The 16346-nt window shown below is 41.7% G+C and overlaps 1 protein-coding gene and 1 non-coding gene across 2 annotated transcripts in view; one reads left to right on the top strand and one right to left on the bottom strand.

Moving 5' to 3' along the window:
- The window catches only part of LOC102526173 (substance-P receptor), a 161352-nt gene that overhangs the window by 8642 nt on the left and 136364 nt on the right, over window positions 1–16346 (bottom strand). The window contains exon 3 of the mRNA XM_072937553.1: window positions 2015–2165. Within this exon, the coding sequence (XP_072793654.1) occupies window positions 2015–2165 (151 nt within the window). The remainder of the gene's footprint in view (window positions 1–2014; window positions 2166–16346) is intronic.
- Window positions 16085–16157, top strand: TRNAV-AAC (transfer RNA valine (anticodon AAC)). Its single transcript has one exon. It is a non-coding gene; the product is annotated as a tRNA-Val (tRNA).

The following is a 16346-nucleotide window of genomic DNA, read 5'->3' as shown; positions in this document are numbered from 1 at the left end:
GCCAAAAGGCACAGGTAAAGATGCTCAGCATCACTAACAAGGAACTACAAATCAAAACTAAAATAAGATATCACCTCACACCTGTCAGAATGGCAATATCACCAAGACAACAAATAACAAGAGTTGGTGAGGATGTGGAAAAAGTGAACCCTTGTAAACTGTTGCTGGGAACGTAAATTGGTGCAGTCACTCTGGAAAACAGTATGGAGATTCCTCAACAAATTGAAAATAGAGCTACCATATGATCCAGCAATTTCACTCCTCAGTATTTATCCAAAGAAAATGAAAACCTAATTTGAAAAGATACATGCACCCAATTGTTTATAGCAGCATTATTTACAATAGCCAAGATATGGACACAACCTAAGTGTCCACTGATAGAGGAATGGATAAAGTAGATGTGTTATACATATAAAATGGAATATTATCCAGCCATAAAATATGATATCTTGTCATTTGGAACAACATGGATGTACCTGGAGGGTATTATCCTAAGAGAAAGTCAAATACCACATGATCTCACTTATATGTGGAATCTGAAAGGCGAAACAAACAAGGAAACAAACAAAGCACAAGCAGACTTAGGAATACAGAGAACAAAAGGGTGGTAGCCAGAAAGGAGGGGGATGGGTGAGTGAATGAAATAGGTGAAGGAGATTAAGAGGTACAAACTGCCAGTTATACAATAAATAAGTCATGGGGATGTATTAAGCAGTATAAGGAATATGGTCAGTAATACTTTGATCACTTTGTACGGGGATAGATGGCTACTAGACTTCTTATGGTGATCATTTCACAGTGTATGTAAATGTCAAATTATTATGTAATATACCTGAAACTAACATAATATTGTAAGTCAACTGTATTTCAATAAAAAATGAAAACTATCTAGCAACTACACAATGAAATAGTATGCAAATAAATACCAAAAGAGAAAAAAAATGACAAAGCTCTTTCTATGTTGATTTTTGAAGAGGTTGTGATATTGTTAAATTTAAAAATGAGGGGAAGAACAGTGTGTATTTACTATTTGTGTAAAAAAGAAAAAAATCTATTTGGCTTATAAATTCATTACATATCTGGAAGGATGAATAACAAACAGTAATGGTTACCAGTGTGTGTGTGTGTGTGTGTGTGTGTGAATGTGCATGCACATTTGGGAACTGGGTATTTGGAGGAACTAGAAAGGAGGGCAACTTTTCATGGAAAGATGGACTCAACATATTTTTTGACTTTAAATTTTCAAATAATTTAAGACTCCCAAGAAGTTGCAAAAATAGTACAGGGAGTTCCCAGGACCCATCACACAGCTTCTCCCAATCGCAGCATCTTACAGAATGATGCCACGTGATCAAAATCAGGAAACTGGTTATAGTCCGGTGTTATTAACTAAGCCGCAGACTATTTGGATTTTGCCAGTTTTTACATGCAACTTTTTGGTGAATAGTTCTATGAAATTTTATCATATGCAGAGATAAGTGGCGGGGGGGGGGGAAGTACCACAATCAGGATACAGAACTGCTCCATCATCACAAAGAAACTCACTCATGCTATCCCTTTATAGGCAGGTTCTTCCCCCACAGTCCTAACTCTGGCGACTCCTGGTCTGTTCTTCATCTCCATAATTTGCTTTCCTTTAGTATTTTCTTATGTTTGAACAAAGTGAATGTATTATTTTGTCAAACTGTAATAATAAAAGAGAACTAAATAACTCTTCAATGCTTTTGTCGTTAAATATGTGTCTGTTTTTACTACTTGACAGTTTTCAATTAGACTTAAGGCGAGAGCAAGATGGCTCATGACTGTACAGGCAGGCTTAGGTTACAAAGACCCTCAAGAAAGAGCTGTTCCCTCCCATCCCCTCCCCTTGATCTCTCCTCCCTTCTCCTGTTCTGAGGATTCAGGGATGTTTTGTACCTGCTGCCTCTGGGCCTCTTGAGGCTCTGGGGCTCATATGCTTGCCCGCTTGTCACCTGTGCCAGAATGAGTCGAGTGCTGCCTGCCCTTTGCTCACCTTGCACTTGGCAGAGACTTGCTCCTGGTAACGGTCCGAGGAGTCCCCAGGGATCTCGCTGGCCCACAGCGTGATTCCCACTACGGTGTATGCATAACCTATCACCAGCAGGGGGAGGAAGTAGATCAGCACGGTCACACAGATGTGGTACCTGCAACAAGGTGGATGCGAGGGTTCAGTCCAAGAAATAACAGGGCTGGTCAAGCCTTGACATCTACCTTTCTCAGTATTTGCCTTTAAAAACTTGGATGATAGGGCTAGCCACCTGCATTGGATGGGTAGGCGATATATTGATGGATAAAGGAGAGAAAGGAAATCTCTTCAACTGATGTTCTTCTTGTGAACTTTTTCCATAATGCAGATTCCTGTTCAGAACAAAAGGAGAATAAACATTGACAAGAAGGAACTGAATTCTTATATATCTATGGCAGTATTAGTTGATGTTGATTAGTTCAGTATTGCTTACCTTTCCCTCCAAAAAAAAAAAAAAACCACACACAAACAAAAAGAAAATAACCCTTAGGCTGCATTAATGGAAGTATACTATCTAGAATAAAGGAGGTGATTGTACCACTCAATTCATACATGTCAGATTTACACTTAGGCTCAGTTTTGGTGCAGGGACATAAACCAACTAGGACATTCAGATGAGAACCACCATGATGGCTGATGAAATGTTATCCATTCTATATGACAAATGGAGTCACGGACATAAAGAATAATTAATTATCTTGAAAAGAGAGATAAGACTTATCCTAGAATTAGGATCAGTGGGTGAGAACCATGTTTAAGTTACTTCTAAACCTTGTCCTTTAATATATATCTCGAGATGAAAACTGTCCAGGTCTCTGAGTTACCATTTGAAGGACAGATACCAAGTGATTTGAGTCTGACTGAAACATGAGCAAGAAATAAACCACTGCAGTGTCAAACCACTGAGATTTTGAGGTTTCTCACAACAGTGTAACTTATCCTATTCTGTCTAAGTTGAGGCTCAGTGTAAGTTGGACATTCAAATAAGTTGTTTGAATTTTGAGAAAGAATATTTTTCTCAGGGGGTCCTTGGCATGTCTGGCTTTGCAATACAGCCCTTTTCCCCCAATGGGAGTTTAATGCAGAGGCTCGGCATCCCTAATAATAATGATGATGAGAACAGCTAATATTTTGGGGGTTTACTCTGGGGCCCTGTGTTACTAATAACATTAATGACGTGTTAGTAGCAGAACTGGAAGTTGGATTTTATTGAGCGAAGGTCAAAATGCCAAGCACTTTACTGGCATCAACTTCTTTAATCCTGAAAACAAATGATTAGATAGATACTGTCATAATCCCATTTTGTAGATGAGAAAAGAGAAGTTTAGAATTTAATTAACTTTCCTAAATTCACAGCTGGTAGAATGAGGAGCTGAGATTACAATGCAGGACTATGGTCCCAGAGCCAGACTCTTGTCACTGGAGAAAAGTCACCCAGTGGTGTTTTCTTCCACTGTTTATGCTTATTTTCTGCAATAAATTTTTCCCAAAAAGGAAAAAAAAACCACATATTCACTTAACTTCTCCTATATTGATAGTTTGTTTTCAATCACTTCTTTGCAAAGCCCCACAGTTTTACCACTTATTCAGCCCCCTCTGAATATTAAAATTTGCAACTTGAAGAAACTTGGAGTTCCTAAGTGCTAGCCATGGGTTCAGCAAAGCCAGGTGCTGAGCGCATCTGTCCTGTGCAGACAGGCTACCGGGCTTCCAAGGAGCATCTGGATGCCGCATTCTCTGGGAGCCTCTGTGCTCCCCATCAGCACAGCAGTGACTGCGTGCTGGTTTCCTGCCTGAGCTCAGGCCGTCTTCTGACTGCTGTGAAGACACTGGTTGAAATCAAAGCATTTGGAGGCTGTGGTGGCAGGGGGACCCTGGGAACCCCCAGGCCGCACCTACTTCTTCTGTCTGTAAGAACAGCAGACTAATACTTGGTGATAAAAACACATTAGCTGAACTTTGTGGGACCTTTGCTCAGAAGGCTGAGTGTCTGTGTTGGAGGCAGGGATGTGATGGGAGGATACGGCACTCAAGTCACAGATGATCCTCACCTTGGACCAGTGGTTCTCAAGCTTAAACCAGCTGCAGAATCACCTGGAGGGCTTGTACAAACACAGGGCTGGGCCCAACCCAGTTTTAACTTAGCAGGTCTATGGTTAAGCCTGAAACTCTGCATTTATAACAAGTTCCCAAATGATGCTGCTGCCGGTCATTCTGGTTCAGACTTTGAGAAACAGTCTTAGACCAGTGGTTCTCTTTGAATCACATGAGACTCATTGGGGAAGCTTCAAAAATGATCAGGGTCCAGAGATACTCATGTAATTGGCCAAGAATATGAGAGCAGGAAACCACAGTTTAAAAAATTCCCCAAGTTACAGAATACAGCTAGCATGGAGAAAAACTGTTTCAGATCCAAGGCTCATAAACCTGTTGGAACTTCACTGTTGTTTGAGATTTAATGACTTGACTAAAGTGTGAATTAACCACGTTTTCCAGTTTCTGTAAATGATGCTTTGACATCTCAGGTCTTGTTGATAATCTAGGGGGGACTGCCCGCCCAGGGCTAGCTAAGACCAAGTGTGCCTTCGTTTGCAAACTAAGCAACCCAAGGTTTTTCATAGCGGCTGGACATTCCCAGCAAGAGTGCACGCCGGTTCCCTTTCATCCACATTCTTGCCAACTCCTGTTATTTGTGTTCTTTCTGAGGATAGTCATTCTGACAGGTGTGAGGTGACATCCCATTATGGTATTGATTTGCACTTCACTGATGATTGGCTATGTTGAGCATTTTTTCATGTGCCTGCTTGTCCATCTTTATGTCTTCTTTGGAAATATGTCTATTAAGGTCTGTCCATTTTTTACAGGTTGTTTGTTTTTTTGATATTGAGTTGTATGAGCTATTTGTACTTTTTTAAAATGTTAAACCTTTATTGTTTATATCATTTGAAAATATTTTCTTCTATTCAGTAAGTTATCTTTTCATTTTGTGCATGGTTTCCTTTACTGTGCAAAAGCTTTTAAGTTTAATTAGGTCCCATTTGTTTATTTTTGCTTTTATTTCTTTTGCTGTAGGAGACAGATGCCAAAAATATTGCTATGGTTTATGTCAAAGAGTGTTTTGCCCATGTTTTCTTCTAGGAGTTTTATGGCTTCCAGTCTTATATTTAGGTCTTTAACTCTAATTTCACTTTCTAACATGTAGTTGTCCAGTTTTTCCAGCACCACTTATTGAAGAGACTTTCTTTTCCCAATTGTATATTCTTGCCTCCTCTGTCATAGATTAATTGAACATAAGTGTGTGGGTTTGTTTTTGGACTTTCTGTCCTGTTCCATTGATCTATGTGTCTGTTTTTGTGCTGGTACCATACTGTTTTGATGACTGTAGCTTTGTAGTATAGTCTGAAGTCAGGGCGCATGATTCCTCGACCTCTGTTCTTCTTTCTCAAGATTGTTTTAGCTATTTGGGGTCTTTTGTGATTCTACACAGATTTTTAAAATTATTTGTTCTAGTTCTGTGAAAAATTACCCTGGCTTTCTTTTGATTTCCTTTTGCATGGAATACCTTTTTCCTCCTCTCACCTTCTGGTCTGTGTGTCTTTAAATTTGAACTGAATCTCTTGTAGGCAGCATTACATATGGGCCTTGTTCTTACATCCATTCAGCCACTCCATGTCTTTTGATAGGAGCATTGAGTCCACTGATATTTAAAGTAATCATTGATATGTACATTCTTACTGCTACTTTGTTATTGTTTTGGGGTTTTTTTGTACCTCTTTTTTTGTTCCTTCTTCTTTGTTCTCTTCTACTGTGGCTTCATGACTGTCTTTAGTGTTATGTTTGGATTCCTTTCTCTTTTGTGAGTGTGTATTTGTTATAGACTTTTTTTGTTGTGATTGACATAAGGTTTACATATATCAATATATTTATCTCTATCTCTACCTATATATATCTGTATCTATAGGTCTATACGTTTGCATCTCTATATATGATTATGTTGCTGATCTCTCAATTTCCAACACATTTTAACAATCCTGCATTTGTACTCTCCTCCCTCTCAGATACTGTTTTGACATCATAGTTTACATCTAATTGTGTTATGCATCTCTCAACTGCTTGTTGTCGATATAGGGGATTTTACTACTTTTGTCTTTTAACCTTCCTACTAGCTTTGTGTGTGGATTGTTTCTTACCCTTACGGTATATTTGCCTTTACTAAAGAGATTTTTTTTTTCTTTTATAATGTTCATGTTTGTAGTTGTTTCTTTTTTGTTTTGTTTTGAGAAATTCTCTTTAACATTTCTAGTAAACCTGGTTTGATGGTGCTAAAATCTTTTAGCTTTTGTTTTTCTCTCCATCAAATCTAAAGAGAGCCTTGCTGGATAGAATATTCTTGGTTCTAGGTTTTCCCCTTTTATCACTTTAAATATATCATGCCACTCCCTTCTGACCTACAGACTTTCTTCTAAGGGGTCTACTTATGGACTTATGGGAGTTCCCTCGTGTGTTATTTGTTGCTTTTCTCTTGCTGTTTTTCATATTCTGTACCTTTAATTTTTGTCATTTGAATTACTGTGTGTCTTGGTGTGTTCCTTTTTGGGTTAATTCTGTTTGGACTCACCTGGACTTGGATGTTGTTTCCCAGGTTAGGGAAATTTCCAGCTATTATGTCTTCAAATATATTCTAAGCCCCTTTCTCTCCCTCTTCTGTTTCTGGGACCCCTATAATGTAAATGTTAGTGTCATTAATGTTGTTTTCATGGAGGTCTCTTTCAGCTGTCCTCATTTCTTTTCTGTTCAGCATCAGTGATTTCCACTACTCTGTCTTCCAGCTCGCTGAGCCCTTCCTCTGTGTCATTTAGTCTACTGTTGAATTATTCTGGTCAGTTTTTTATTTGTTATTATGTTCTTCATCTGTTTTCTTGTCCTTGTATTTTATAACTCTGTTAAAAGCTTCTATCTTCTCACTCTGTGCATCCATTCTTTTCTTGAGTTCTTTGATCATCTTTATGGTTATCACCCTGAGCTCTTTCTCCAGTAGATTGATTGCCTGTCTCCACTTCACTTAGACCCTCTTCCGGCATTTTGTTCTTTTGTTTGAAACTTGTTCCTCTGTTCCCTCATTTTGCTTAACTTGTTGTTTTTATTTCTATGTGTCTGGTAGGTTGATTGCATTTCCCAGCCTTGGACAGGGGCTACTTATAGGAGATTCCTGTGCATCCCGGCAGCCACACCCCTCTCATAACCACAGCTGTCTGCTCTAGGGATGTGCCCTGTGTGGGCTGCGTGGATTCTTCTGTTGTGGTGAGTTGACTACTGTGGGTGGTCTGGTAGGTTTGTTTGGGCCCTGATCTGGTTGTTTGCCATGCTCTGCCTTGTGAGAAGGCTGCTGGCCACTAGCTGGCAAGGCTGGGTCACAGGCAGCTCACTTCAGAATCCCAGGGGTACCCAGGGCTAGTGCTGACTCACTAGTGGGTGAAGTTGGGGTCCATGAGTCCCTGGAGCAGTTGCTTGCCCATTGGTGGGTGAAGCCAGGACCTGGGGCTAGAGCCAGCACACTGGCAGGCCAAGTTGGGTCCTGGGATCTGAGTGCAGAACTCAGGGGTCCCAGAGCTGGTGTTAGACTCCTGGTGGGTGAAGCCAGTTCCTGACACAGTTGGCTACACAGTTGAGGGTGTCTAAAAGCTTGTGTTGGTCTGCTAGTGGGCAGGGCCAGGGCCCAGCCAGACCCAGGGCAGGTGCTGGCCTGCTAGTGGGTGGGCTAGGTCTGCAGGCTGTGGGGTTGTAGTTGTCTTGTGACTGGTGTCTGCCCACTGGTGGGTGAGACTGGTCCTGAGGAGAGGAGGCTCACTGGTGGGCAAGACTGGGGCCCAGCCGGTCCCAGGGCAGGATCTGGCCTGCTGGTAGGTGGGCTGGGTTCTCAGGTTGTAGGGCTGTGGGTGTTCTGTGGCTCATGCCCACCTGCTGGTGGGTGAGGCTGGTTTCAAGTCTAGATCTGGGTGGAGGGGGGCCAGGGATCCTGGTGTAGGGGCCTGCCCACTGGTGGGTCTAGCTGAGTCCTGGGACCTCTGAGTGGAGGGTGCTGGGATCCCAGGTCTAGAGCTTGCACATTGGTGTGTGGGGCCAGGTCCTGGGCTTCTGGTGAGCAGGGCTGTGCCCAGGGTGACCGTGGGCTCAGGGGCCTTAAGGCAGCCTGTCTGCTTGTGGGTGGGGCCATTTCCCTGCCTAGTTAGCTGCTTGGCCTGAGGTGTCCCAGTACTGGTGCCTGTAGGCTACTGGGTGGGTGTGGGGCTGTGTCCTGAGGCTAATAAGCTGTAGGGAGAATCCACAGGGGCACCTGCCAGCACCAGTGTCCACACGGTTGAATGAGCTCCTCAAATGGTTCCTCTGTATATGATTCTTTGCTTTCCTGTTGCTGCCTTTAGAATTCTCTCTTTATCTTTTACTTTTGCTACTTTAATTATGATTTATCTTGGTATGAGTCTATTTAGATTCATCTTGTTTGGAACCCTCTGTGCTTCCTATACCTGGATATCTGTTTCCTTCTTCAAGCTTGGGACGTTTTCAGACACAATTTCATTAAATACATTTTTAACCCTCTTCTCTCTCTCTTTTCCTTCTGGGACATCTCTATCGTGAATGTTGGTATCTTTGACAGTATTCTAAAGATCCCCTGCTCTTTCAATTGAGACACATTTCTTTGATGTCTCATTTTGCTTATCTTTGTATGTAACTAAGTGAAACAGTTACCTATCGCAATGTTCTTGTGTGAGAGAGTGTCCCGATGCAGTCTGTCTCCGCCCAGTGGCTTTGGTTGGAGAGCTGGATTTGACATGAACACAAGTCATGTCTTCCTCAGGGTGTGCTGGCAGCTATCACCATGGTATGAGGTGGAGCTGGAGGTGGAGAGAGGCTAAGGCCAGAGCCAGGTGTGAGGCAGGGCTTCCCCTATGTTCAGTGGCCATCACAGTCTTATCAGTGATTAGGGTCAGTTCTCATGTTACTGGAGCACAAGTCCTGAAGGTTAAGTCTAAGCTGGCTCTGTTCCCTTTAAGTGTGTGCTCTTTCCCTCCCAGCTCCTGCACTCTTGCCCCAGAGAGCAGCAGTGCTGGTGCAAGAGGGGCTGGTGTGGGTGTTCAGCAGGGTTCAGGGCATGGGTTGCAGTGGTCTAGCTGCCATCAGAGATCCAGGCTGCCTCTGATGTGCCACCTGTCCAACTGCCAATAATGATTGCTCAGGCATCACTTAGAGTCTGAGCTACTTCAGCATTTCATAGCTTAGCTTTTTCCTTGGTTGTGGCAGTCCTTGCTCCATTGTGGGGCTGTGACGCAGGGCAAATGGTGATGGAGCGCTCACTCAGCTCAGGCTGGGGTGCATGCCAGGGAGGTTGCAGGAAACCAGTTAGCCGCCAGTGTGGTTTCAATCTGCCCTCTCTGCTCTGCTTCAGGAGCAAGAAAGTGTTCATGCATTCCCTCTGAGAAGAGTCGAGGCTTCCCCTGCTCCCCTCATTAGCTCCACCAGCCCCCCACCCAGCCAAGGGGGCTCGTCTTCCAGTTGTTGGACCCCAGGGCTGGGCACCCGATATGTGGCTCTAACTGCTCAGTCCCCAGGGAGGATCTCTGCCTGCATAATTGCCCTTTTCCTCTCGGTTCCTGATCTGATCGCTTCTCTTTCCTTCCTATCCCATTCCGTGTGTACCTTTCATACAGGAGTCTTTCTGCCAGTTTCCAGTGAGAACTGCTCCACACGTGGATGTATTTTTGATCTGCTTGTAGGGGGAACTAAGCTCTGTGTCCTCCGAATCTGTCATCTTGATCCCCTTCCCCCTGATCTCCTTGATTGGATGACGTGGTCCTCAGATAAGAGCCCAGCAGTGTTCCTCTTTAATTCTTTTCACAACACAGGCACCAAGGAAATACATCATAGAAAGACATAATCTCAGGCTTCTAAAGACATTAGAATTGTCAGCTGGTCCACCCCCCACAGCAAGGACCCCTCCTGACGGCAGCCCCCAGAGGAGGGTGCTCAGCATCTGCTTGAATGCAGGTCCTGAGGCAGACGGTCTGAGCATTTCTTACTTCTTTAGTTTTTTAATCAACAGTTTTCTCACTAGAAGTACTATTTATTCATTGTGGTTTTGAAAATATAGACACACATTAAAAGAAAATCTTTAAAGGTGAAGTGCAGGCTGGATATGAGTTGCACGTCAGCCTCGTTAATGCTGAGCACTGCTGCTGACAGGCAGTGTGTATTGAAGCTAACGGCAAATCAGGAATTTCCAGTTCTTAGAGGGTATTTAGCTCTCATTCATTTGCAGCTGAAGTGTTTTTCTTCTTTATTATAATATTTCCAGCCCAGCATGCTGTCCTTAATGTTGTTTGGAGAGGCAGTTGCTTGACTGGCACTATGCACACTAATTGTCATTTGAAAAATACACTTAAAAAACCATGGTAAAGTACATATGATATAAAATTAACCTGAAGAATACACTTTTATTTTTATCTCTGAAAAAAAGAAAAAAAAACCTTCAAAACTTTCTATTATGTAGAAATAAGTTCTAATAAAATTGATTCATATCTTATATCTTTATGCACACACACAAATTTGTATCACATAAGTGCATTTTAGATTACTTTACAAACAACACTATGTCCCATCATTTTTTAAGTCAGTAAATATATTTCTATAATGAAATTTCTAATGGCTGTAATAAAATTCCATTCTATGGAGGTAAGTGCTTACTTAGCCTTCTAATTTGAACATGTGAGTTTTTTAATAATGTTTTGACATTTAATTGTTACAATAATTAACACCTTCAAACGTATGTCTTTTCTCTATTTCTTATTGCCCAAGGATTAATTAGTCAGAATTAAATAAAAGCGTTTTTAAGGGTTTGCTATGTATTGTCATTTTGCAGAAAATACATGCCAATTTATACCACCAGCAGGGGTTGATAAGATCTCTTTTTCCTCTGCGTGGCTGTACTGGGCATTTAGTAAGTCTTTTAATCTTTGACAACATGATCGTTTATATATAGACGGTCCTCTAGTCTACATTTAATATTCCTGATTTGTTGTAAACCGAAATTCTATAATTATGCTATTTAACCATTGTCATTTCCTCTTTTGTGAATTGCCTACTTGTATATTTTCTCAATTGGGGTGCTCATATTGTCCTTACTAATTTGTAAGAACTCTTCATGGCTTCTATTATGTTAATACTTAAAATGTTTTTTCCATATCAAAATCATTAAAGCATTCACTTACACTCTCTCCTAGTTCATTTGTTTGCATTTAATTGTTCAGTCTATCAAAGATCTACTTTGCTGGGTATTATGAGAAAAGGCTCCAAATTTTCTTTCTCCAACCATTGTTTAGTTTCCCCAGTACCCCTATCGGCTGCTCCACCCTTTCCTTGCTGATTTGAAACTGCTCTTCTATCTCATACACTCATGTGCCTCTGGGCTTTTGTTCTGTTTCCTCTACCAATCCCTCCTTTCTGGTGTCCATTCCACACCATATTAATTTTTGTGGCTTTTAAAAAAATATATATGGCAGTAAAAATCTCTTATTATTTTACTTGGTTCCTCAAAATAAGGTATCTCTCTTCCTGCACATTAAAAAAAAATATTTCATTTTGGTGAGGAGGGGAGAAGGTAATTAGGTTCATTTATTTTTAGAGGAGGTACTGGGGATTGAACCCAGGATCTTGTGCTTGCTAAGCATGAGCTCTACCACTTGATCAATACCCTCCCCCACCTGCATAATTTCTTAAGAAGGAAGTCAGGGGAAGGTTTCAGTTATTTCTAGCCAGAATTGCAGCTTCCCAGAAGACGTCAGGTGATTAATTCACTGGCCCCTCCCAGCATTGATTCTCATGATAAAGTTTAGTGGTAGATGTTGCTTACATGCCCAGGGCCTTATGCCCCCATTTCAGATTGTTTCTTGATCAGCTCTCTCAGGCAAAGAGAAAGATCCTATAGAGGATGTGCTGCCAGAAATGGTCCCAGAGTTTGGAAAAGCTCTAACAAGAACTTATATGTCAACGCTGGACTCTAGCAGAAAGAAGCTAAACCCCCTCGCCCACACCTCTCCTCCTTCCAGTCTGCTTAGGGGCAGGGATGTGGGAGGAGCAGGTGGCTAATAATCCTGCCTAACATTTTTATTTGGTTGATATGTTAAAGAAAAAACAAGCCACAGTGACAAAGCTTGTGCAGGCTCCGTGATTCTGCGAGAGGAGGGCAAAGGAGGTGGTGGTTGGTTTGGCTAAGGACCTTATTGTGTTTTGGGACAAGAAATGTTAGGCCAGAAGCTGAATTTAGGTTGGGGTGAAAAATGTTAAATTGGTATCTGTGAGGAAGAAAAATACTGGTAACAAGAAGGAGTGAGAAAAATAAGAGATTAAGCAAGAGGGGCAGAGACAGAGACAGAGAGAGACTGGGACCACTTGTTGGTAGCACAGACTCATGAAAGGACACAGCCAGCAGGAAATTTCCCGTGGTGAGGACTGCTCGGTGTATTGCAAGGTGTGGTTGTACCTGAGGGTAAAGTTAAGAAACTACCATCCTGTCCTATGCTGAAATTCTCTGATTTCTCTAACCACTCCCCAAATCTGTAAAAGTAAAAAAGGATGCCACACTCAACAAGTCTGTGTCAGTGGGGCTCTGAGGATGTGAATGAGGAGGACTGAGTAAGAGTGGAGTCAAGTGGGCTGGCCAGAGACAGTGGTGGCCACAAAGTTTCCATTACCTTGCATTGGGTAGGAGATGTGGTGGAGAGGAAGTCCCTGTCTCAGGAAACAGGGAGGTGGAGACAGAGTCCCTGAATCTGTACTATGCCCCCTGGTCAATCTTCCCAGTCTGGCAGGTGACATCAAATCATGTAGATATTCCTGGAATCCCCATGGTAGTTCTGGAAATGCCAGCCAGCCACAGGGCACAGAAAACTGACATCTGAACAGACATTGCCAACAGGTGGCGCCAAACTGCAGCTGGCACGTAGACCTTTCAGTATTTCATTTAGGTGACTGGTGTTTCAGTAACCCGTCAATAAAACAGCATGCATTTCAAATGCTTGAATTAATTGTACAGTGCACACCCCACCTCCCAATCCCTTACTATGCCATGATGTCATTTTCCACTATGTCACTTTGCCAATGTGGCATGGGCTTTGCAAACCTCCTCGGATACTTACAACCCCATTGAGAATAAGACTGCATTTTATCTGTGATTTGTTTTCTCTGAGTGTCAGTGGACACTGATAAATGTTTTGCTAATATAACTCACCCACCTTCAACCTCTCTAGATAGTTCTTAACTAAGTGTGATGCTCGCCTTGAGGTTGGCGTAACTGTAGTGAAATAATCCTTGCTGTATGAGCAACCAGGGACAGATCAGGGATGCGCTTCCGCCTTGGCTGCGGCAGCCTGTGATTATCACGGAGCCAACGAGGACTTGGATATGTGCAGCAGACCTGGAGCTTGTATGCTAGCATTCTGTGAAGCATTTAAAATACTGTTATTTCTGGTGGGGTTTGTTTGGAACTGTTTTGATTGGTGCAAATTGGCATAAGTCAGTAAACATTTCCTGATATAATTCAATTGCCCATAAATGTGGGTGTTGGTTGTTTTTCTACTCTGGTCCCTGGCATCTGAAAAATAATCCTAGTCATGGTGGCCTGTGGCCAACAATCATTCGTGTCCCCAGGTCTGGTCTAAGTGCCCCCGACTCACAGCTCTCAGGCTGAGTGCCCACTTGCCTTGCTATGGCCTGAAAGTACTTCTTCTCCACGAGGCAAATCTTGGCACAATAACTAACAAATGGCCAGGTAGTGGCCATTTTTCTTTTCTTTTGATAAAGTCTCCTGATGAAATTTACTTTATCAAATTAGGTACCACATAAACAGCCACTGTTGAAGGCTTGTAGAAGATGTAGAAATCTCACATTTTCTATGTACAATAGTTTCATTGTAAAGGTGTTTCTGGAAAGTGGATCTGACTTCGTCTCACTACTTCTGGGGCTTGGGGTAAGAGACAAATATCACTAATCCCATTTTAAATTGAAAAATTAAGGTACAGGGAAGGTAATTACTTTGTTCAAGTCACTCAGGGTTGACATGGGAATAGAAAACAGATCTGCCCCTTTCTTTTTTCAGCCCTTTGCATTTCTATTCTTTCTGCTTAGATGAGCTTGAAAGAAGAATGGATAAATGTCACTGAGAGCAGGGAACACGCAGTTTTCAAGAATGAGCACATACATTGAGCATAAACATTATTCACAGCATTTCATAATGCAGGTAATTGATTGAAAAATAGCATAGCTTAAAACATCAGGCACAGAATTCAGTTCTGTCTGTGTGGATGACTTGGAATGTGGCCAAATCTTGGATTCCAGTTTATATCTGGATTCATTTTCATATTTCCAAAACCTTTTCCTGTCTTGAACCCTGAACCCATAGAAACTAATGGTTGGCTGAACTGTGGGAAAGACAAATGCCTTACATTCAGTTCCTCAGCCAAAGTTTCTCAGCATAGACAATAGACCATTATGCTGTGAGCCACACGGGCTGCCAGTCTAAAGTTTCCATGAACAAACTGAGCAATGCAATTTGTGTGTCTCATAAGAAATTATCAAGGAGACTACATTAATCAATGTGAAGTCTGCTGCGAGTCATATACGAGAGGACAAATATTTTTAATGAGGGAGTGTTGGCAGATTTTCATACCTCCCCAAGTTAGCCAAAGAGAACTTAGTAATTCCTGGACCATCTTTTAGGCAATCTACTCCTCTTACAAAAAAAAAAAAAGAGTCTTTTTTGCTAGAGGAAAGCTAAGCTGTCTCTACAACAAAGACAGAAAGTCCATGTGGACTGGATGTAGAAAGGTGTTGGCTGGGGAAGGTTATGAGGGGAGCAGTGAAGAGATATAACTAGGAGGTAAGCAAAGGCGGATGACTTTTTGGTGGTTACTGTTGTGCACAATTGTTTTGGGTACTTTTTCAAAATGGAGCTGCTGTTTTATCACTTTGCCCATTAAACTAGGCTTCCTGAACTCGACTCTACTTAGGTGCTGAATTCTGTAGATTTTGGCTTTCTTAAAGTTGCATGTATGTTACATGCAGAGTCACCTCTTCAGGTTGGAGGCCAGCCCTGTGTTGAGGCAGCACCTTCAGTTATTGGGGAGGAGCATACAAAAGGAGCTATATAGTTGCTGCTGGCCCCATTTCATTCAGACACCTTAATTGTTAATGACCCCCCTGCTTTGTGCTAGAATCTGAGGACATAGTGATGAATAAAAAGACCTGGTCTCTGCCCTTTAAGAAGCTTAAAACATAGTGGGCAAGATAGGTTATAAACAAATATAACAAGAAATAAATATAAAATCATCAGTGTGTTATGTGCATAAAGCCACCAAACGGAGGTGGTGTAGAGAATATCAGGGGCTCACACTCAAAGGACCCTCTGATGAGATGACCTAAAGGGCAAAGTGGTCATATTTGGTGCAGGATGGATGGTCCATACAGAGACAAGAGGAGGCAGAAGACCTTGAGGTCCAAATGATCTGGGTACCCTGGATGAGTCAAGATAAGGCTTTTGTAGCCAGAGTGGAAGGACTGAAGGCCATGAAATACGGGCAGGGGCCACAGTCTGTAGGGCACTGTGGGCCATGCTCTTGGGAGCCACCGAATGGGTTAAGCAAGATAAGATGATTCACTTTTTTTTTTTCCTTATCCAGGATTAATTTAAATTTTTAAAAATTTATTTTGTTATTTTTTTTAATTGAAGTATAGTCCATTACAGTGTGTCAATTTCAGGTATACAGCATAATGTCCCAGTCATGTGTGTATATATATATATGCACACACACATACATTTATTTTCACATTCTTTTTCATTAAAGGTTATTAAAAGTTATTGAATACAGTTCCCAGAGCTACACAGAAGAAATTTGTTTTTTATTGATTTATATTTATAGTGGTTATCATTTGCAAATCTCAGACTCCCAAAGTTACAGGATTAATTTAATTTTAAAAACAAATACGGGGGGAGGATATAGCTTGGTGGTAGAGCATGTGCTTAACATGCACAAGGTTCTGGGTTCAATCCCCAGTATCTCCATTAAAACAAACAGACAAACAAACAACAAATAAATAACCTAATTAACTCCCCCCACCAAAAAATGTTAAAAAATAAATAAAATAAATAAAAACAAATACAGGCTATAGCCTCACTCTTCTTTGCCTGATTGGACAGTCAGTCTGTGGTGTCACTGTCAGGTAAAAACATACACCTTTATGACTTGGTTGT

Source organism: Vicugna pacos, chromosome 15 (assembly GCF_048564905.1).
Source record: "Vicugna pacos chromosome 15, VicPac4, whole genome shotgun sequence".
Taxonomy (NCBI): Eukaryota; Metazoa; Chordata; class Mammalia; order Artiodactyla; family Camelidae; genus Vicugna; species Vicugna pacos.
This window is presented reverse-complemented; position numbering and strand designations above follow the sequence as displayed.